Here is a 21,734-nt window from a genome sequence, read left to right on the forward strand (position 1 = left end):
AGGACTGACGTGGAAGGCCATTGGAAAGCATTCTACGCTCCGTGTTGCCGGTCTGATACCGTGACCACTTAGTGCATCTTCTCCAACTACTGACCGAGCTACGACCCAACGCAGGACAGCAACGAGTCCTGAGGACTTCCTTACATTATTTCGCATCACCAGCATAAACTCCAAAAACATCGTCGTATGCCAACACCATGCAGTTTCCATCGCATTCTTCTACTTCTCTCTAGGCCGACGCCATCTTCGTTTTGTTCTTTGGCGAGGTCGGACTCGCAGGCGCCTCCAGTTTAGCGTCAACGTTCTCTTCCTCGTCCTGCGTTTGCTGGAAGTCGTGTGTGAGCTGCGAGGCCGAGGCAGCGCGAGCCCGTGCGATGTCCTGGAACCCGAACATTGCGCGAAGCTCGGCACGGAAGACAAAGGCGATAAGCAGCAGGATGAAGGCTGCGATCGCGGCTGCAATCTGGCGACGCTCCTGGGCGGCATGGTACTCGTCGATGTGCGCGTAGCGGTTCTTGAGGTGATACGGCAGCTCAAACTGCGACCGCTTCGGCCAGATCGACAGGAAGAGTTCGTGCAGGATCTGACTAACCGCCGTCGACGGGTTCTTCATGTCGTCGTTGATGCAGACGAACTTGGTGCGCCGCGCACGTGTGCCCATCATTTGCTTCCAGGCAAACTTGTAGTTGTCGCTCAGCATGTGGAACGTCACCTCAGTCTCCGGCATCAGCTCCACCTTCGTCTCGTACCTTACGTTTTTGATCAGAGCGTCACGCACTGACGGGCATCGCTCCAGATTCTCCAACGTAATGTATGGCGTCAACGTCTCGCTGAGTCGCAGAGTGCCTTCTGCCGTGGGGATCTCACGCACCTTCTCACGCTTTTCAGGCTGCACACACTCGCGGACTTCGTTCACAAAATCTTCAGGCGGTGCGTCTCCGTGCGCAAGACTCGCAGCGGTCAATACCTCATTCTCATCCAAGATTCCGTTGCGGTTTGCGTCCAGGTACTCGAGCCAGATCTCTTCAAGCGTGTGAGGATGGATCTTCACGCGGTTGATCAAGTAGTGGAAGTACGAGAAGCTGAACTGCATGTCCTCCGGGTGGCGGAAGCGGTGAGCCGATGTATCTTGCACCTCCTTGGTCCAGTAATCCTTAATTTCGCTAATGATTGACTTCTGCAGCAAGAACGGCATGTGGGACGGCACACGACGTCGATCCGATGTCTTGGGCTTGCCAAACGCGCGGTTATACAGCTTGTTTACAAAGCGCAGCGAATCTCCAAACGTGTCCCTGGATAAGTGGGCCTGGGCGCTCTTCAGCGTCACCTCAGGCTTTGTTTTCTTCGACGATGCTGGGCTGCACACGTCCGCATACTCAATATCTTCCAGACTTTCATCTGCAGGCACGACATGTCCAAGCCCCACTGCTGATTTGATGCTTCCAATGAGGCGATCCAGCTTACCCAAGATGCCGCCGCTGGCTTGAGCTTCACGCTCTTCCTTTTCGCGCTCCTTGCGCTGTGCCATTCGCCGTTTCTGGGCTTCGCAAGCTAGTTGACGGCCTTCCTCTTCCTTCTGCACCTGCGGGTCTACCTTGGCTTCGTCCTTGACGGGTGGGCGTGGGACGGGTACTTCGTTCGGGTTGCAAATTCGAGGCCGAATTCCGATTTGACGTTTAGAGGTGTCAATGCAGCGGTCAAGCAGCTCAAGCAGAGCCGGGTTATCTCCCATGTACGGCGTGTAAATTACCTTCGGCTTGGGTGGGTGAAGCAAGGCCCACAGCGTAGGCTTGTGCACCACCTCCACTTCTTCCGAGTGATAGTGCCCCATGGCTAGAGCAAAGCAGTAGCGGTAACGCGATGGGTCAGCGCGGTCCGTGTCGTAAAAGCAGATTTGGCCGTCAGTCACCTGCGGACTCGTCTTCCACTCCTCCATCAGCTTGTATACTGCACTGTTGTCTACACCACCACCGTCAGCGCCGCTTGAACGTGTACTTGGCTTTGGATTTTGAGGAGCATCTGCGTCGCTTGCAGGTGTGCTTGCCTCCGGAGTTTGAGAAGTATCTGCGTCGCTGTCTTCGTCATCAAACGCGCCCGCAGCTGTGAATACAGCATGTGCATGGTTCGTCAGCACGCGCACGGTGACGATAATGCCGCGGTTGTCTTCTGCAAGGCGGCACCCAGCAATTCTGCTGGTCTCGTCAGAACCTTCTTCTTCAGTGTTTTCGTCGTGCTTGAGTTCGTCCTGCACAGCATCCTGCTGGTTGTCACTTTGTTCAAGGGTCTTGTCGTCGTTCGTCTCCCCCGTTGAATCAGCAATACCAGGTACAACTTCGTCCTCAGCCGATTCCTTCTCTTCTGAGGTATCGTGCTTGCTGCCATCGGTGACCGTATTCTCCTTAGCTTCCCTTGTAGCAGTCTCAGCAGGAGGCGCGACAGGTTTTTTCTTCGGAACCTGAAGTTGGCAGACGTCGTGATCACTCCAGTCAATATCCTTTTCATCGTTGTGAAGGCGTAGATCCATGTGCCATCCGAGGTTCAGAACATCTCCGTCACTTAGTTTCTTTCCAGTGACGTTGAAGGGCAGAAAAATCTCCACTAGTGGCACCTTGCTAGCCAGCTTGTTGGCAACAACAGCAATCTGGTCATCAACGAACAAGTCCGATGGGGTCTTCTCAGCCTCTAGTGTCTCCGTCCTCTCCGTGCTGTGCGCTACATCCGTTTCCTCGCCGATAGCAGGGAAAACGTTGCGGAAAGTGGCTTGGCGGAAACCGAAAGGTAGCCGAATATGATGTGGCCGGACACTTGTGTTTTGGAATGTAGACACACCAGCAGAAATTTCTTCAGTGTTGTCGGAGCTAGAAAGCAGCTCGATCTGGTTCTTTCCTCTCACCAACGAAAAGTCGAGTTGGAATAGGAGTTCCCTCAGCATCCTCACCAGCAACTGTGATCTGGGCGCTGCTCGTCATTGGATGCGCATCTGAATCGCGGCCAAACACGAGCAGTAGAACCATTTCGGTCTCATAGACCGAAGCAAAGCGAATCAGCTCCTCGTTGTCATGGGCAGCACTCGAGATACTGCCGTTAACTCCAAATGCGTCCGTAAGGTTGAAATACGTAGCATTCACATCCAGTGGTACCTGCACGAGCGTGTGGTTCCGTTCAACCTCTGCCGAAAACAGGTCCATCACCAGCGGCGATAATCCTTCTTCCTCTACGTCATGAACATGGGGCCGATGTCGGTCGTACGACTTTTGGACACGGCAATCACCTCCATCGAATGCACACGAGCTCACGTTGCACGTGCGGTCACAAACCCCATTGCCCAGCCACTGATAATGACACGTTCCCTGACATAAATGGTTGCCAATCTTCGGGGGTTTGGGCGAGTGTTCCAAAATGCTGGCAATCTTGTCTGCATCACACGTCACGGATCCGTCCAGCGGGTTCACGTCACAGCCACAATCGCCCATATCAAAATCGCACGCCGTGACGTTGCACTCCTTATCACAGCGTCCATTGGCCAAGCTCGTCTCCCAGCACCGGTTTGAGCAGAGCGGGATCTCCCAGGCAAAGTAGGCCTTCTGCACGCCCGCTTGGCTCACAAAGTCTTCAGGTCTCACGGGCGAGCCCAGGAACACGTCGTCGTTAAAATATAAGAACATGTCACTCAGTCCGGGCACATTGTCCAGATTCCACTCGATTGCAGGTGACGAAAAGACCGGCAAGTGGCTCTCGTTGGAGAAAATGTCGCGGTGCTTGATGATGCTCAGCTTGGGCGACTCGATGTCGAGCCACGACGGGATCTGGCCGTCCGTGACCACGAAGATGTGGCGCACCCAAGGCGCGTATTTCTCCAGCGACCGCAGTGAGTACCGCAGCTCCTCGTTGTCCCGGAAGCGGTTGTCCGAGTTCGAATCGTCTTTGCCCTTGACTTCGGCCTCTTGGCCCCACACGGGCAGCGGCTGGCCGGTGAGCGATGCGATCCAATGTTTGTGCCAGAATTCCTTCTCCGCCTTCCAACGCGGGTCTGTGCCGTTCACCCACGTGTACACGACGTCGATTGGCCCATAATTCAGGAAGTCCGAGGCCTGCACGCCGCCGATGTTGCTGTGCGACGCAGGCGCGGAATCGAGCAGAAAAAACGCGCAGCAGGTAGCCAAGACGCCCGCACAGAAGAGCAGAGCGGACAGAGCGCTCGAGCGCCGCGCTACGGGGACGGACGCATCCTCCAAGACGCGTCGGGAACGCGACGACGCCATTACGTGTCCGATTTGGAAGTGATGTCGGAATTAAGAGGGGGAAGGTGGGACGTAAAGTGTACACAACTGGTTGAAGCGGTTGACCAGAGCGATGCAAAGTTCAAGCGACAAGTTTGCAGCAAACCAACAGAGAAGTATGGCGTCAAATTGCTTTATTCTTGCTAGTTCAAGGTGAATTTGCTCAAACAGAAATGAATGGAGAGTGCATCTCTCTCTCTCTCTCTCTCTCTCTCAGTGTGACCCTGCAGACAGCCAGGTCGTTGCGAACTGCAGTCTGCATCTCCAATCTGGGTACGCATGACTTGCGCGACGACTATCACTATTGCGCTGTAAAACATGATGATGTGCAGTTGACAAATTCTTCTCAGTCAAGTGTTTGCAAGTACTCGGCGAAAGTTAAAGCGCAGGTCGATCTGTGTACCTCTACCAGGCTGTACTCCGTCTAATCATCTTTGGGCTTGGGCACAGGCTTGATCTCAAACTCGTCAAGTGTCAACTTCTTGGTCATTCTCTACAGTCACCACAATAGCAGCAAGTGAGTCTCCTTTTGCCTTGCAATTATGGCCTGAGGCAGCATCCGGACCTTGTGCTCCTCCTCCAAGTTGAACATGTGCTCCGATTGGCTCTTGACCAGGTGGTCTCTCGCCTCGAACTTGCCCTCAACAAACTGCAAGCACCAAATATCAGCGATTGCGGTCTCCAACCACATTGCAACTCCCTATTTACCTGCGTTAGGGCCACGTATCCACCCACGATGAAGAGAACGAGCGGGAGTCCGGACGTCGCGAAGTGATTTTTCTTCTTGTGGTGCTTCTTGGGACGCGCAGTGGGCGGCACCTGCTTGGCCGCCGCACTGGAGCGGCGCACTGCACCACGCAGCATTGCAGACAAATAGAAATGATCATGAACCTCAGATTTACGCTCAATCAGAAGGCTCTACGACAGTTCTATCGTCCAATCAGATCTAAATCACCAAAAATTTGCATTTGTGAACGAACGGCAATGGCGAGAGTGACGGCCAAGCAGTACTTGGTCCTCTTCAGCGCGACGCTGGGCTCGCTGTTCGCGGGCTCCAGCGCCATGCACGCGGTGCTCAAACCCGATCTGGTGCGTATGAGATGGTCGATTGGCTGGTTGTGTATTGCAATTGGGGCTGACCCCTTGTGCTCCAGACCATTCCGGACCTCAGCGACACCGACAATGCCAAGAAACCCAACAATCAGTAGCGTGGATGCTGCTAACTACCAAGATAAGAGATGGGGTCGTCGACGGAGTTTCTAAATAGTAATTTACCGATGGTCGAGTGCTGTTTAGCGGTCCTGTTGTTGCTGTCAACGCTGTTTCTGCTGAAGACGCCGCTCCTGACGAGTGAAATGAAAAGGTTAGTGCATGCTGTCGAGTACGGGGGTTCAGTGACGCACCTTTTCCTGCTCGCGCAGCTCGTTGAGTCGCTCTCGACGTCGACGCATGACCTCTTCTTGGCGCTTGCGCTCGACGACTTCAGGGAGTTGGTGGTACAGCCGGCGACTGCGCTCCTTCATCTCGCGGCTTGAAATCTTGGCCCGACTGCCCGTAGCCAATCGGTCGAGCAGCTCCTGCTGTTCAGGAGGGAGTGGGTCGGCAGCTGGCGCAGCAGCTTCACTTTTCTTCGTATCACGCGTTGCAGGAGTCTTTTGTTCAGGCTCTTGCTGTCGCTGTTGCTGCTGTTGGTCTCGATGGCGTTTCAGCTTGTCGTGGTGACTTTCAACACGATGTCCGAAGCTTGGATGGCGTCGCTTAAACGCTTCTGCTAGAGACATCTCTTTCCCAGCTTCATCTCCGTCACTATCTCCGTCATTGTTACTCCGTGTCTTCTTCACGGGGATAACAATCTTCTCAGCCTTTTTCATGCTTTGACGTCTTGAGCTTGCAAAAGAGCTGCTTGAAGAATCGTTGCTACGCGAGGATTCATCGCTGCCGCTGCTAGAACCGCCTGACTTTCTCTCATCTTCATCTTCGTAAGGACGGCGGTCATGGTCACGTGTTTGACGCCTCTCAGACGACTGGAAGCCTTCGGAGCTCTGTTCTGACGACGAGAGAGAGCCAGCAAAGGAGTGCTCGAGGTTCTTCAGAGGTGCTGGTGGCTGCGTCATATCAAGTGAGCCTAGTGGAGGTGGCGGCAACATCGCAACCTTTTCCTTGATGTCCTTGAATGTCACACGCTCAGCCTTCTCAGACTCATCCGTGCTTTCACTGTAGCTGCTTTCGTCAAGCGCCTTACTCTGGTGACTGCCAGCGGAAGAGTCACTGCCACGCACTTGCCAGTTCATCTTACGCTGACCTTGTTGCTCCTCAAGGAGAGATTCACTCCTACTCGAGTTTGAACGAGAAGTTTTACTCCTATCGAAAGCGAAACCCCTCTCGACAGCTTCGATGGGATCTAACTCGCTTGCACTTGCAATTGAAGACTCAGACGACGCTGACCAAGCTATTGGTACCGGTGGTTTGGTCATATCCTTCTTGCCAAAAATCACCGCGGGCAATCGAAGATGCAAAGGCAAAGACTTCCCCACTGCCGACGTCATGCTGGAGAGGTAGTTGAAGTGAGCATCCATCGACATGCTAGAACTGGACGCGAAACTTCTGTCAGAAACGTTGTCCTCGTTGTCCAAATCATCAGCAGAGGTGGTTGCATCGGCGCACTTGGTTTGTTGACTTGCAGCACGCACAGGGGCTTCTCGTCGGCCATCGCCACCCTTTCGTCTCCGGGTAGTACCAGCTACAAGGTTCAACTGGACAGCAAAACCAAGACTGGAAACACCGGAGTCGCTGTCTGAGATCTCCGATAGATTGTCCACTGCGTTGCTATCAATCATGCCAGCTGGCCTGCTCTGGTGACTACCAGCCGTGCTAGGGCGCGTTGATGCTCGTCGAGTATGTTTGATACCTGGCTGTTGTTGCTGTTGCGGTTCGTCCATCGAGGTTTCGACACTTTCTACGTCCATTTCATCGTTCGAAGACCCCGCGGGACTTCTTCTATTAAGTGACGAAAACTCCGTCTGATCAATTTGGGGTACCCGATCGCCATCACCAACCTCTTCACGTCTTGCTGCGGGTTGACGGTGTGTATGGTCGATTGCAGCATCTGCCTCGTGGTCTTGATGCACCAAGCGCTGCCTACTACGACCAAAAGAAGTACGTCTATCTGACGTTAGCATTCTGCTCATATTTGGAGCCACCAGCTGAACTTCGTACTCCTCCACTGCTTGACTGTCTTCTTCGAAGGGATGCGGCAATGCACGTTTAGGGAACATTGGTACCAATTCGTTCACAAAACTGTCTTCACCGTAGCCAGGGTGTAGCTGATCCAAACTGTCATCAAACGAGGTTTGCGTATCCGACGGCGGAAGTGAGTACTGGGCGACAGAGATAGCTGACGTGCTGCTTCTCCGGGCTTGGTGGTCAATCTGCAGACGGTATGGATCATGTGGATTGATATTCACGGACGGGTGCGCATCGCCAGTGCCATTGGGTGGACGAGATAAATTGCCTTCAGCCCCCCTTTCATCGTCACTTAGCCCCTCTGATGAAGAAAAAGAGAGCACATGTTGATCGACGAATCGCTGTCCAAGCGACCTCTCTCTGTTCTTGGCCACTTGATCAAGACGTGCGATAGACTTCTGGCTGGGAGCGAAGGATGACTCGGATACTGAGTCTTCCTCAACAGCAACTACGCGAAAGATTTTGTCGCCTAGAGTGGTTGGCTCCTGACGAAACTCATCATTAGAAGCAGCCGACACTGAACTTGATAAATTTTCATCATGCTCAGCTAGCATTTCCTCCGAACGTCCAGTGGCCGAGAGATTTCTTGAATCCCGCGGTTTGATAGCCCTTTCTTGAGCCGATGAGCTCCACAGGCCAACTGCACTATGATCCTGCCCTGCCTTTCCATCAACCTCCTTGTTACGAGCAGTTTTCTCGATTTCATTTCTTTGTAACTCTGGCGGGCCAACACCACTTACGTTTTCGGGGTGAGTTTCAATCGCTTCATGTCCATGATAATCCACATCATAACGTCCAGATTGATAACTTGATCTCGAAGATGCAGGCGAGTAGCCCAGTCGGCTATCACCAGCAATATCCGCTTCTCCATTAATTCTTGGCGTGGTTCCGAATGCATCACCACCACCGACACGCAATTCCTGGTGGTCACCAGGCCCTCGTTCCCGAGGATGCAAGAAATCATCCTTTGAAACACGTCTATCATCATGCTGTTCACTGATACCACTCGAGCTGCTGTAATTAAGAAACCCTGTCTGGGGAAAGCCCTCACTCGCCACAGATTCTTCATCATCCGTTGACATATGACGGTGCTCACCAGGCATCACGGCTTCAGAAGTTGCAGAAAAAGATAAGGGAGGTGAGCCTCTTTCTCCCGCATTCGCAGGCAAAGATACAGCTCTAGTATTCCCTGCAGCATTGGAACCATTGCACGGGGATGCAGATGCCCCACTCCTTCTTAGTAAGCCTGCATCATGTTCATCGAGTTGGCTAGCACGGTGACTCGATTCAGAGCCAGAGAATAACGATTCTTGATCGTCTGCAGGCTGACGTGTAGTTGGCAGTTGATCACGTCGTGGTCTGGGCATGCGAAAATCCAAAACTTCTTGTAGCCGATTTTCTAATCGCTCGATAGATCCGTTTTCTCGCTCCGGGCGGTGGGAAGGAGGATGCCTTTCGTCATCTTCGCCATCGGTACCTTCAGGGCGTTCTTCGATACTACCGTAGCTGTTTCGGCGTCGGCCCTCCGCAGCAGCCTTGCTATATCGATGTGTGTTCCACTGTACAGCCGATGCCTCCGGCAGAGCATCGTCACCACCGTTTGTAAATGGTCTCTCCCCCGTCTTCCCAGAATTATCTTCGTACTCCCCGACGGTCACTCCACTACGGGTCTCCATAAGTACACCCTTCGATGGCGAACTATCTTTCTGGATGTATTTTGCTTTCTTGAGTTTCTTAAGCTCCTGGCGCTCATCGTCTCCGAAAGAAGTCGCCTTTAAAGGCTTCTCAGTGTTGTCGTACATGGCTTCAGCTCGTCCGTCTCTGTCTTTTGTCCCGACCCGGCCAGACTCGATTTCTTCAAGCGAATCAAGCGAACCACTGCCCTTGCCCGCCTTAAGTTTCACTCTGTATTCTGCATTTGCCTTCACAGGCTCGACGTTGTCTGAAAGTTCACGGTCTATATCTGCCAAACCTTCTGACTCATCGTCATCTGTCTCGATCGAGAAAGCGGATAGCTCCATCGAGTCTTCCTCTAAGCCAAGCATCTGCGCAAATGCCCGTTCAGCCATTAGCTGCGGGTCGTCAACTCCATCTACCTCACCAACATCCAAAAGATACTCATCTCCACCGCCCAATTCCTGTCCTCTTCCTCGCCGTTCCATCTTATCGACCAGCGCCAACCACTCCAACGCTTGTTGTCCCTGTTGTCTCGAAGTCACATCGTCCACCGCAACTTTGCCGCGCTCGGCGGCCGTTTCTTTCTGCTCCTCCGCTATCAGTCTATCACGCTCTCGCTTCTGGTCCACTTCGTCCCTGTACTTGTTCGCCTCGTCTTCTCCACGCCTCGCAGTCGGGTGCTTCCTATTATGTTTAATCACCGTCACCGCCGGCCTCTCCTTGCCAGTCGACACAGCAGGTGCAACACAATGCGTCCTCGTAAACTGGTACGACACGACGTCCTTCCTGTGTGGCCGAGGGGTGACAAACACCTCTTCGGGGCTCTGCCTTTGTATCATTTGCTCCAACTGCTCTCTGTCCTTGGACCGTTGCATGGCCAGCTCCTGTTCCTGTCTGGCCCGATCACTGGCCTGTCGTCTCTGCTGGCCGCTTAAGAGCTTGAGTCTCTGCATATTCTGCTCCACCTGTCGTCGTCTTGCGTTCCTCGCTGCCTCCTCCTCCTCTCGATTTTCTTGTGCCTCTATTTCACGTTCTTTCCCTGTAACTTGGCGGTTGTAATTCCATTTCTCCTGCTCGTGCTGCGCCTGCTCCATGAGCTCCAGCAGCTTCGCGCGCGCGTTGCGCTGCGCCGTGCCCATGCTCTGCAGCGAGTTCTGGTAGCGTCGGTGCAGCTCCGTCAGCTGTGCGCGCTGCTCAGTGTTTAGCTGCGTGTGCATCTTCTGGCTCTTCCCGTGCTGCAGCCGCTGCAGGTTCTGGCGGTAGCGCTGCGTCACCTGCTGCGCCAAACGCCGCTCCTGGTCCCGTACGGCCAGCAGACGCCGCCGTCGTCGCGCCGCCTCATCCTGACGCGAGTAGAGCTCGATCTCGCCCGAGCTCAGAGGGATCTGCCCCAGATTGGCGTCGCGCCGACGTCGGCCGCGCGCCGCCATCGTGGAAAGTGACGGTTGGGAATTGACTCTCGCTTTTGTTTTTTAAATAGGAACAATTCGTTCTAGATTTTTAAAAATACCAGATCTGTCTTCCTGTGTGTTCTTAAAATTATATTATTAAAATAATTTTAAGAACACACGACTTCCAAACTTTTGTATATTAGCGTTCACGTCGTGGGACCATTCCGATCCAGCGTTATAGACTATGAGTCGTAGTGACTTCGAGAATACTGCTGCGCCTTTTGTTTTGCGTCAAAAATTGCTTCACTCTGTCCGTGATTGATGCAGATGACGAAAATGATATCTACATTGTGGAGTGTCTGATTAAACTGTAAATAAAGGAAGTGTTATGGAAGTAGTCATCGCAGTGAAGCTTAACAAATTCCATTGGTCCGGAAGTAGCTGTGACTATTAACAACGTGTGCTCCATCAATGAGGCATCGTATACATTATTGGCGTATAGGTACTCGGCGATTTCGAATTGATGCCCTTTGATTGCCAAAATAAGTGGGCTTTCAAAGGGGTTATCGTACTCGTGGAGCGCGCGCTGCCATACTTTAAAAACTTTACGACGTCAAAATACCCACGATGAGCAGCCCCACCACTAGCACCATGAAGGCATCCCAGGTCACCGGCGGCGCTTCTATCGTTGGCGAGTACAATTTCCAGCACTTCAAGATGTCCATTCTCGGCTGCCCACTCAATCATTGTTTTGTACTGGTCGTTTTGGCGATCATCCGAACAACATGTAGCTGCTTGCACTCGATCGCACGTCCTCTTCTTCGCGGGGATACATCTTTTTGAGAAAGGGGAAGGGTCAAACTGTGATCGTAGGAAATACGGGTTAACTGTAAACTTACCCTAAGAGTTCAACAACTTCATGAATACTGCCGACCTTGGCGTATATTGTTACATGTAGCTTTCGTTGGCGACACGCTGCGCCCGTCGTCGAATACACATACTTACGTCGCTCTCGACTTCATCCCACGACTGGATGCCTACCTATCTGCGTACTCCTCACCCTGGGGGTCAATAAACACAACTGCCACAAGAGCCTTACAGCGCTTTCCCAACCAGAGCCGAACGCATAGCGCTGATCAGCACAGGCACAACCTCCGGCTCGGCCAGAGTCGACATGTCACCCAGAGAGTCCTCCTCGCCGTGCGAGATCTTGCGCAGCACACGGCGCACGATCTTGCCACTGCGCGTTTTGGGCAGCTCCGGAACCATAACAATGATGTCCGGCGCAGCGAACGCACCGATCTTTGAGCGGACTTCGAGCACGAGCTGTTTCTGAATGTCAACAGAAGCCTCCACACCATCCACCAGCGTGACGTAGCAGCAGATACCCTCGCCCTTGATGCGGTGAGGAATGCCGATCACAGCAGCTTCAGCAACAGCACTGTGACCCACAAGCGTGCTCTCAAGCTCAGCCGTGCCAATGCGGTGACCAGACGTGCAAAGCACGTCGTCAATGCGACCCGTGATGAAGTAGTAGCCGTCCTTGTCGCGGCGGCAGCCGTCACCCGTGAAGTACAGACCCTTGTGAGACGCGGTGTACACCTGCAAGTAGCGGTTGTGGTCGCCGTACACAGTGCGAGCCATACCGGGCCACGGTGAACGAATACAGAGCTGGCCCTCGATTCCGTTGCCTTCAATCTCGTTTCCGTTCTCGTCCGTCACCACGAAGTCGATGCCGAAGAATGGCTTCGAGCACGAACCGGGTTTCATTGCGATGGCACCCGGCAAGCCGACACCAATGTGACCGCCGGTCTCCGTCTGCCAGTACGTGTCCACAATGTAGCACTGGCGGTTGCCCACCATCTCGTAGTACCATTTCCACGCCTCCGGGTTGATCGGCTCACCGACGCTGCCAAGCACCTTCAGGCTCGACAGGTCGTACTCGCGGATCTTGTCGTTGCCGCGGGCCATCAACGCGCGGATGGCCGTCGGAGCAGTGTAGAACTTGGTCACCTTGTGGCGCTGAATCAAGTCCCAGTAGCGGCCGTGGTCCGGGTACATGGGCGTGCTCTCGAACATAACCGTAGTGACACCATTGGCCAGCGGGCCGTACACAATGTAGCTGTGGCCCGTGATCCAACCGCAATCAGCAACACACGCGAAGACATCATCGTCGTGGATGTCGAACGCGTACTTGGCCGTCACCATGGCGTAGAGCAGGTAACCGGCCGTGGTGTGAGCAATACCCTTGGGCGTGCCCGTTGACCCGGACGTGTACAGGATGAACATGAGGTCTTCCGCATTCATGAACTCAGCCGGGCAGTACGGGCGGTGAAGTAGCAGCTCCTTATCCATGTCCACATCGATGCCCGGGTTCATCTTCACCTCCGGGTTGTGCGTACGCTTGAACACGAACACCTTGCGCACGAAGTCGAGGCCCTCCAGAGCGACATCCACTGTCTTCTTCAGGGGCAGCGTGCGACCACCGCGCTTGCCCTCGTCGGCGGTGAAGACCCACTTGGTATTGGCGTCCATCACACGGTCACGAAGGGCATCCGAGGAGAGACCCGCGAAGACCATGCTGTGCGCAGCACCGATACGCGTACAGGCCAACATCGTGAAGATGGTCTCCGGAATCATGGGCATGTAGAGTGCAACAGTGTCGCCCTTCTTGACACCCGCGTGCTTCATGGCGTTGGCGATGCGGCACGTCTCCTCCAGCAGCTCCGTGTACGTGATGTTACGCCCCTCACCGATCTCGTCAGCCTCCCAGATGATGGCCGTCTTGTTCGGGTGCTTCTTGACATGACGGTCAATACAGTTGACGCTCACATTGAGCTGGCCGTTGAGGAACCAGGCCACGTCGCCCTTGGCCACCGTGCCGACAACAGTCTGGTCGAAGTCGCGGAACCAGTCGAGGTTCTCGCGCGCCAGCTCGCCCCAGAAGTTCTCCGGGTCCTCGAGCGAGCGCTTGTGCATGGTCTCATACTGCTCGAGGCTACCAATGTGCGCGGCCTTGGCGAGTTCGTCGTTGACCGGGTACACGCCGTTGAAACTGATGCCTGCGATGTCACCCATGGTGCACTTCCGTTTGTGGCGGCCAGAGAGCTCCGGCGGGGGCGGCGCGCGAGTCGACAGCCAGCCAACGCCCGGCTTTATTCGGGACCTGCAGATACAAAGCCCGCATCGCAGGCCTCCTGTCTATATCAACTGCGTCATCCCAGCGTTTGAGTCGGCGCCTCCCAGCCCCAGAACGCGAGCTCGATCGCTGCGGCGCCAGCATTTATGACGTGAAATCGGTCGCAGTGCTTGACATCGCAGCCAGGGCTCACGGGAGGCTACGGGCGTTGCGTTTCAAGCTGCTGCTGGTGGCCTCGCTGCATGCGCTGAACGCCCGCCAGATCTGGAACCTGGAGCGATCTCGACCACCAGAAGCTGTTAAACGCTTCAGCGAACCAGGAGCGGCCCCTCGAAACTGGAGCCATCTCAAACGAGCTCGCCGCGGCCTTGTCCGGCGAGGGAAGTGTCTCGCGCGCGCACGACAGGCCGCAGGTTTGACGCGCAAGGCCCAGCCGCCCGCAGCAATCCGCACCAGCAGCAGCAGCAGTAATGCCCCAAGTCGCAGTGCAAGACGCAACGCGCGTCCATGCCGAAAGCGTCTGCAAGCTCGCCGCTCGATGCCCGGCCGTCACGGAGCACAACCGAGGAGACTTTGCCCGCCAAGAGGCGGCAATGCTGCTTGGACGCGTCAAATGACGTGTTTCTGAACTTGTGCGACACGCCATGACGCGTATCTTCCCACAGCCGGTGCATTGCTCGACGCGATCCAAAAGGCAACTTCCAGTTGCCTTTTTTCGCGCGGCCTGGACTGCAATCGCGAACTTCCGCCCTCGGCCTGGACCCGCAGAACGCTGAGCAAGCCAGCGCAAGATGACGAGGCACTCGAATAAGAAACGACCAATTCATTAGCGAACGTGCACCGCCTCAAACGAGCGGTGCGGTGCGTTAGCGACGACTACCAATACACAGAAGAGCGGGAGCTTAAATGAGGCGGGCCCACTCAGAACGACTTGCCGACGAGCGCCGCCTTCGTGTTCGTGATCAGGACTGGCACCACCGACGGATCCGCCAAAGTCGACACATCGCCCAGCGAGTCCTCCTCGCCGTGAGAGATCTTGCGCAGCACGCGACGCATGATCTTGCCGCTGCGCGTCTTCGGTAGACCGGGAACCAGCACGATCAGGTCAGGAGACGCGAACGCACCAATGTGAGCGCGAACCTGTTGGACCAGCTCCTTCTCGACCTCCTTCGACGGCTTCACGCCGTCCACCAGAGTCACGAAGCAGCAGATACCCTCGCCCTTGATGCGGTGCGGGATGCCGATCACTGCTGCCTCCGCCACAACACTGTGTGCCACCAAGCTGTTCTCCACTTCGGCCGTGCCAATCCGGTGGCCGGACGTGCAGAGGACATCGTCGATACGACCCGTGATAAAATAGTAGCCGTCCTTGTCGCGGCGGCAACCGTCTCCGGTAAAGTACAGACCCTTGTGCGTCGCCATGTACGTGAGCAGGTACCGGTTGTGGTTACCGTACACGGTACGAGCCATACCGGGCCAAGGTTTCCGGATGCAGAGCTGACCCTCGATGTCGTTGCCTTTGATCTCGTTGCCGTTCTCGTCCGTCACCACGAAGTCGATGCCGAAGAATGGCTTCGTGCACGATCCAGGCTTCATCGGAGTAGCTCCAGGCAGACCAACGCCAATGTGGCCTCCGGTCTCCGTCTGCCAGTACGTGTCGGCAATGTAGCACTGACGATTGCCAACAACTTCATAGTACCATTTCCACGCCTCCGGGTTGATCGGTTCGCCAACACTGCCCAGAATCTTCAGAGTGGACAAGTCGTATTCCTTGATTTTGTCGTTGCCGCGGGCCATCAACGCGCGGATGGCGGTCGGAGCAGTGTAGAACTTGGTTACCTTGTGACGCTGGATCAAGTCCCAGTAGCGACCGTGGTCCGGGTACATGGGCGTGCTCTCGAACATAACCGTAGTGACACCATTGGCCAGCGGGCCGTAGATAATGTAGCTGTGGCCCGTGATCCAGCCCGCGTCCGCCACGCACGCGTACACATCGTCGTGCTGCAAGTCGAACGTGTACTTGCAGGTGATCATGGCGTAGAGCAGATAACCGGCCGTAGTGTGGGCGATACCCTTTGGGGCACCCGTTGACCCGGACGTGTACAGGATGAACATCAAGTCTTCTGCGTTCATGAACTCTGCAGCGCAGTACGGACGGTGCCGCTTCATCTCGTCGTCCATGTCAATGTCGATCTTGGGGTTCATTTTCACCTCCGGGTTGTGCGTACGCTTGAACACGAATACGTTACGCACGAAGTCGAGGCCGTCGACCGCGACGTCCACGATCTGCTTGAGCGGCAGCGTGCGGCCGCCGCGCTTGCCCTCGTCCGAGGTGAAGACCCACTGGGTGTTGGCGTCAATGAGGCGGTCGCGCAGAGCGTCGGCCGAGAAGCCGGCGAACACGACACTGTGCACGGCGCCGATGCGGGTGCAAGCCAGCATCACGAAAGCGATCTCCGGGATCATAGGCATGTAGATGGCCACCGTGTCGCCCTTCTTGACTCCCGCGTGCTTCATGGCGTTGGCCACCCGACACGTCTCCTCCAGCAGCTCCGTGTACGTGATCTCACGCCCCTGGCCGATCTCGTCGGCCTCCCAGATGATGGCCACCTTGTCGGCGTGCTGCTTGACGTGGCGGTCGATGCAGTTGACGCTCACGTTGAGCTGGCCGTTAAGGAACCAGGCCACGTCGCCCTTGTTCACGGTGCCCACGACGCTCTGGTCGAAGTCGCGGAACCAGTCGAGATTCTCACGCGCCAACTCGCCCCAGAAGTTCTCCGGGTCCTCGAGCGAGCGCTTGTACATGGCCTCGTACTGCGCCAAGTTCTTGATGTGGGCCGTCTTGGCCAACTCCTGGAACGGAGGGTACTCTCCGTTGACGCTGACGCCGGCGCTGTCGCCCATGGTTGGCTGGCGGGTGATGTGTTGTGTGGGGAGGGTGGTGCGCTAGGCGAGGTAAATTGGGTTATGCGGTGAGCTAGCAGCGGAGCAGGCGGTTGCTCTTCTTCAGATCTTGAGCAGCGACCTGAACAAGTTGTTGTTGCCGTTCACGTGCGACTGGGGTGGCTGATGATTGTGTTTTGTTACCCTCGTTTAACCTGGTGATAGTTGTCATAGAAGCTGAATATATCAAGAGTTGTTTTAGACTGTTGTGGGGTTGATCGTGTCTGTAATAGATGATAGTGGTGCTGCCAGATAAAATAAATAAATATAGGATGAGACAGGTATTTGCGGGGCTTGAACCGACGGCTGTCGATAAGAAGCAGGAGCCCCATGTTGAACTTCGTGTTGTGAACCCATCTTGGCAACTCAATACGAACATCAGAAATAAGGACATTAATAATATAATTTAACTTTTACCCTCGATTTAAACTTACCTCGTTAAAAATGCAACGCCACCGCCGAAACTTGCGTTTCATAGCCGCAGTTTTAACTAAAAGGCTTGGTCTCAGTAAGGGCCACGCTAAGTGCGACTCCGCCGTTGCTCAGCATTCGCCTGACACGCAATGGGCCTTGCGTCGCCGATGAAAAGCGCTGAGAGACCGCCGAAACAGCAAGTTGAAGACAACCTGTCCGACAGGCATTCCTTCTCGGTTGCAGCAGCAGCTCTCGATCGCTCGGCCGCTCTTGCTCACGGCTGAGCCAACCAACTGCGCCTCTCCAATTGACCGTCCATCGGTGGTCGTCATCAGAACAGCATCGGCCGCTGGTTCAGCGATTTACTTTTGTGGTCGAGGCTGAACTCGCTGCAGGCTGTCGCCTCTCCAAGCGAGGGTAGCCGCCTTGAAGTTCTTATCATCCATCCTCCCAGCCTTGCCATCACTGCTGCCGACCATCTGCCCGCGCTGGTGATTACCATGTGGCCGCGCTGGACGGGATCCTTGCCGTTAAACTTTAACTTAAAGCCCACTGACGCCGAGCAAGGTATTCACGTGAAATGCATGTTTAACCAGCAAGACTAACCGCCGCGGCAACGACCGAGACTCTCTCGTCGAGGTTTCTCCACGGCCCGATCGCCATCACGTGCGCGGCAACCAACTCGAGTCGATGCTGGAGCGGCCAGCGTTTCACGTGATGACTCTCCCAGGCGCTCGTTGAAGTTGATTTCGCAGTTTTAACAAGCGATCTGTGCGGACATCTGAAGCACTGACGAGAGACCAGACATGCAGTGTCCACAGACTGTGCATCCATCTGTCTGCCCCTCTCTCGTCGCACGTTGAACTAAACCACGGCCAACGGCCTCCACATGTGCTGGTCATTTCGGAATTCGCTCGGACCTGCCCAAGTCGCTTTCAAGTCGCAACAAGATGGGAGACAGCGCCGGCGTGAGCTTTAACGGGGTGTACCCGGTGCCTGACGGGTTCGCCAAGACGGCGCATGTGCAGAGCATGCAGCAGTATGAGGCCATGTACAAGCGCTCGCTCGAGGACCCGGAGAACTTTTGGGGCGAGCTGGGCCGCCAGCACCTGGACTGGTTCCGCGACTTCGACCAGGCCGTCGTGGGTACTGTGAACAAGGGCGACACGGCTTGGTTCCTCAACGGAGAGACGAACGTGAGCGTCAACTGCATCGACCGTCATGTCAAGAAGCACCCGAACAAGACGGCCATCATCTGGGAAGCCGACGAGATCGGACAGGGGCGTAACATCACGTACACGGAGCTGCTGGAAGAGACGTGTCGCATCGCCAACGCCATGAAACATGCGGGCGTCAAGCGCGGCGACACTGTGGCCATCTACATGCCCATGATCCCGGAGATCGCATTCGTGATGCTGGCCTGTACGCGTATCGGAGCAGTGCACAGCGTCGTGTTCGCTGGCTTCTCGGCCGACTCGCTACGTGACCGCGTTGTGGATGCCCGGTCCCAGTGGGTCTTCACTGCCGACGAGGGCAAGCGCGGCGGCCGCACACTTCCGCTCAAGCAGATCGTGGACCACGCCGTGAACGGGCTTGACTTCGTGCGCAAGGTGTTCGTGTTCAAGCGCACGCACAACCCGGAGGTGAAGATGAACCCGGGCATCGATGTGGACATGGATGAGGAGCTGCTGCGCCACCGCCCGTACTGCCCAGCCGAGTTCATGAACTCGGAAGACCTCATGTTCATCCTGTACACATCGGGCTCCACTGGCACACCCAAGGGTATCGCGCACACCACGGCTGGGTACTTGCTGTACACTATGCTGACGGCCAAGTACACATTCGACATTCACGACGATGATATCTTCGCGTGCGTGGCGGACGCGGGCTGGATCACGGGCCACAGCTACATTATCTACGGCCCGCTGGCCAATGGTGTCACTACGGTTATGTTCGAGAGCACGCCCATGTACCCGGACCACGGTCGCTACTGGGACTTGATCCAGCGTCACAAGGTAACCAAGTTCTACACTGCTCCGACCGCCATCCGCGCGTTGATGGCCCGCGGCAACGACAAAATCAAGGAATACGACTTGTCCACTCTGAAGATTCTGGGCAGTGTTGGCGAACCGATCAACCCGGAGGCGTGGAAATGGTACTACGAGGTGGTGGGCAATCGTCAGTGCTACATCGCCGACACGTACTGGCAGACGGAGACCGGAGGCCACATTGGCGTTGGTCTACCTGGAGCTACTCCGATGAAGCCTGGATCGTGCACGAAGCCATTCTTCGGCATCGACTTCGTGGTGACGGACGAGAACGGCAACGAGATCAAAGGCAACGACATCGAGGGTCAGCTGTGTATTCGGTCTCCGTGGCCCGGCATGGCTCGCACCGTGTACGGCGACCACAACCGCTACTTGCAGGTGTACATGTCAACGCACAAGGGTCTGTACTTCACGGGTGACGGCTGCCGCCGCGACAAGGACGGCTACTACTTCATCACGGGTCGCATTGACGACGTGCTGTGCACGTCTGGCCACCGGATTGGCACGGCGGAGATCGAGAGCGCGCTGGTGGCGCATAACTTAGTCGCGGAGGCAGCAGTGATCGGCATCCCGCACCGCATCAAGGGCGAGGGTATCTGCTGCTTCGTGACTCTGGTGGACGGCGTGAAGCCGTCGCCGGAGGTGCAGAAGGAGCTCGTGATCCAAGTGCGCGCACACATTGGTGCGTTCGCGGCGCCCGATCTGATCGTGCTGGTGCCGGATCTACCGAAGACGCGTAGCGGCAAGATCATGCGTCGCGTGCTGCGCAAGATCTCTCACGGCGAGGAGGACTCGCTGGGCGATGTGTCGACTTTGGCGGATCCGTCGGTGGTGCCAGTCCTGATCACGAACACGAAGGCGGCGCTCGTCGGCAAGACGTTCTAGGTTGAACCTCGGTACGGAGGTTTGTTGCCTTTAATTGGCGACGGCTTTCACGATCTGCGTACGTGCATGTCGTATTGCTTGTAGTAGTTGCGTGTAGCATACTTAAACGTGTTGGCCTGCGTAACCGCTTACCAGCACTTCTAATGAAAACAACATGTCTGGAAGCTGTGTGTTAGTGCTCGTTACCCGAGCGTCAAATCACATCTTTCGATACGTTTTGTTGACAATCACAACTAACGCTAGAACCTGTGTCGAAGTGCTGTTCGTTTGCCCTCTATCGAAGAGCTGACACTTGAAGAAGATCGACTGTAGTTGATAATTCGATGGATAGGGAGCAGCTCAACCTGCATCTCGATGATTTCGGTCGGTAGTTTCGTAATGAAAACCCGGAGCACCAAGTCCAACCTTGCGTCCACCAAATCAACAGAAAGTCCTCTTTCGCTTCAACTTTCGACCATCGAAATATGTTCTACACACCACTTAATGTCCCGCACATCGGACTGTGCGTCGTTTCCACGGCCCCACTCACTTTATCTCTCACCATGTTGGCCTCCAAGCGGTGCCGCACGCCCAGCGACGGCGACGACTACCTTCCAGCCGCGCACAACTACCAGCTAGCGCCCATGAAGGCGCTGCTGCGGTCCGCGCGGCGCGATTTCTACCTCCAGAGTCTGCAGGAGACGTCGCCCATCCAGTCGGAAGACGAGGAATTGGCGCTAAAACCAGCGCAAAATAACGTCCAGGAGCTGGACGCCAAGTGCAAAAAGCTGGCCGAACTCATCGCCAATTCCAGGCACCTGGTGGCCTTCACGGGCGCCGGCATCAGCACTTCCGTCGGGATCCCCGACTACCGAGGAGAGCATGGCATTCGCACGAAAAACTTTGACAGGTCCAAGTTAAAGAGCAAAAAGAGGCGGAAGGTGGACGGGGAAGAGGACGCGGACAGCGAGGAGGACGAGGAGGACACTACGAAGGAGGCGCAGCAGGTGGAAATCCCAGAATTTAACAGTTTGGTGCCGTCGACGACCCACATGGCGCTGTCGGAGCTGCACCGCCTCGGGTTTTTGAAGCACGTGGTGTCCCAAAATGTGGACAACTTGCACCTGAAGAGCGGAGTGCCCGCTCGTGCGTTGACGGAGGTGCACGGCAACGCGACGCAGGCCAAGTGTGAGACCTGTGAGAAGATTTACACCAAGGACTTCCCGTGGACCGGGCTGTGTGACGACCCCGAGTGCGTGAGCACCAAGAGGTCGGTGGAGCAGAGGCTCAGGGCGCGGACACGACACGGCAACGGGAGGTTGAAACGGAACGTGGTCGGGTTTGATGAACCGCTGGGGGACATCGACTCGGCCATTGACGAGTGTGAAGCTGCCGATGTGGCGCTCGTGCTGGGGACGTCGCTGCGTGTCGAGCCGTTCTCGGAGATGGCTGGCGACTATGCGGGATCGCTGTGTATTGTGAACTTGCAGCCAACTACGACGAAGCTCGACCGTCGCGCGGAGGAAACTGGTGTGCGCTTGTTTGAGAAGACGGACGTGGTGATGGAGAAGATGATGCAGTTTCTCATGAAGGACCCCGCATACCGCGTCCCCAAGTGGACTGGTGAACACCCGACTTCGGTGTTTGTTCCTGAGCACGAGAGCTCGAATCTCGTGAACGTCCTCGCTGGTCGTGTTCTCTCCTGACGGCCGTGTGCGCTAGTGGCTGGGGTTCT

General features: G+C 55.6%; 8 protein-coding genes across 9 annotated transcripts; 2 read left to right on the top strand and 6 right to left on the bottom strand.

The window, feature by feature from the left end:
- Positions 1–229: 229 nt before the first annotated feature.
- KRP23_8424 (N-acetylglucosamine-1-phosphotransferase subunits alpha/beta) lies at positions 230–4,262 on the bottom strand (the record flags this gene model as incomplete). Its single annotated transcript, XM_067893862.1, has 2 exons — positions 230–2,760; positions 2,894–4,262. 2 exons carry the CDS (start codon positions 4,260–4,262, stop codon positions 230–232), a joined length of 3,900 nt encoding a protein of 1,299 aa, XP_067743351.1.
- Positions 4,263–4,704: 442 nt separating this feature from the next.
- On the bottom strand, positions 4,705–5,144 carry KRP23_8425 (uncharacterized protein; the record flags this gene model as incomplete). Its single annotated transcript, XM_067893863.1, has 3 exons — positions 4,705–4,773; positions 4,846–4,929; positions 4,989–5,144. 3 exons carry the CDS (start codon positions 5,142–5,144, stop codon positions 4,705–4,707), a joined length of 309 nt encoding a protein of 102 aa, XP_067743352.1.
- A 449-nt stretch (positions 5,145–5,593) lies between these two features.
- Positions 5,594–7,117, bottom strand: KRP23_8426 (uncharacterized protein; the record flags this gene model as incomplete). The annotated part of the gene is made up of 2 exons (XM_067893864.1): positions 5,594–5,623; positions 5,684–7,117. The coding sequence occupies 2 exons, from the start codon at positions 7,115–7,117 to the stop codon at positions 5,594–5,596; spliced, it is 1,464 nt and encodes a 487-aa protein (XP_067743353.1).
- Positions 7,118–8,760: 1,643 nt separating this feature from the next.
- On the bottom strand, positions 8,761–10,630 carry KRP23_8427 (uncharacterized protein; the record flags this gene model as incomplete). The annotated part of the gene is made up of 2 exons (XM_067893865.1): positions 8,761–8,882; positions 9,001–10,630. 2 exons carry the CDS (start codon positions 10,628–10,630, stop codon positions 8,761–8,763), a joined length of 1,752 nt encoding a protein of 583 aa, XP_067743354.1.
- A 1,056-nt stretch (positions 10,631–11,686) lies between these two features.
- Positions 11,687–13,669, bottom strand: KRP23_8428 (Acetyl-coenzyme A synthetase; the record flags this gene model as incomplete). The annotated part of the gene is made up of 1 exon (XM_067893866.1): positions 11,687–13,669. One exon carries the CDS (start codon positions 13,667–13,669, stop codon positions 11,687–11,689), a length of 1,983 nt encoding a protein of 660 aa, XP_067743355.1.
- A 982-nt stretch (positions 13,670–14,651) lies between these two features.
- Positions 14,652–16,634, bottom strand: KRP23_8429 (Acetyl-coenzyme A synthetase; the record flags this gene model as incomplete). The annotated part of the gene is made up of 1 exon (XM_067893867.1): positions 14,652–16,634. The coding sequence occupies one exon, from the start codon at positions 16,632–16,634 to the stop codon at positions 14,652–14,654; it is 1,983 nt and encodes a 660-aa protein (XP_067743356.1).
- Positions 16,635–18,037: 1,403 nt separating this feature from the next.
- On the top strand, positions 18,038–20,020 carry KRP23_8430 (Acetyl-coenzyme A synthetase; the record flags this gene model as incomplete). 2 transcript variants are annotated; one of them, XM_067893868.1, is made up of 2 exons in its annotated part: positions 18,038–19,817; positions 19,868–19,875. In XM_067893868.1, 2 exons carry the CDS (start codon positions 18,038–18,040, stop codon positions 19,873–19,875), a joined length of 1,788 nt encoding a protein of 595 aa, XP_067743357.1. The 2 variants fall into 2 exon arrangements, with proteins under 2 accessions (XP_067743357.1, XP_067743358.1); XM_067893869.1 differs by having other exon boundaries at positions 18,038–20,020.
- A 542-nt stretch (positions 20,021–20,562) lies between these two features.
- On the top strand, positions 20,563–21,705 carry KRP23_8431 (NAD-dependent protein deacetylase SRT1; the record flags this gene model as incomplete). The annotated part of the gene is made up of 1 exon (XM_067893870.1): positions 20,563–21,705. The coding sequence occupies one exon, from the start codon at positions 20,563–20,565 to the stop codon at positions 21,703–21,705; it is 1,143 nt and encodes a 380-aa protein (XP_067743359.1).
- Positions 21,706–21,734: the final 29 nt, after the last annotated feature.

The sequence above is a fragment of the Phytophthora ramorum genome, assembly GCF_020800215.1.
Source record: "Phytophthora ramorum isolate Pr-102 chromosome Unknown Phyram_PR-102_s0007, whole genome shotgun sequence".
NCBI lineage: Eukaryota > Oomycota > Peronosporomycetes > Peronosporales > Peronosporaceae > Phytophthora > Phytophthora ramorum.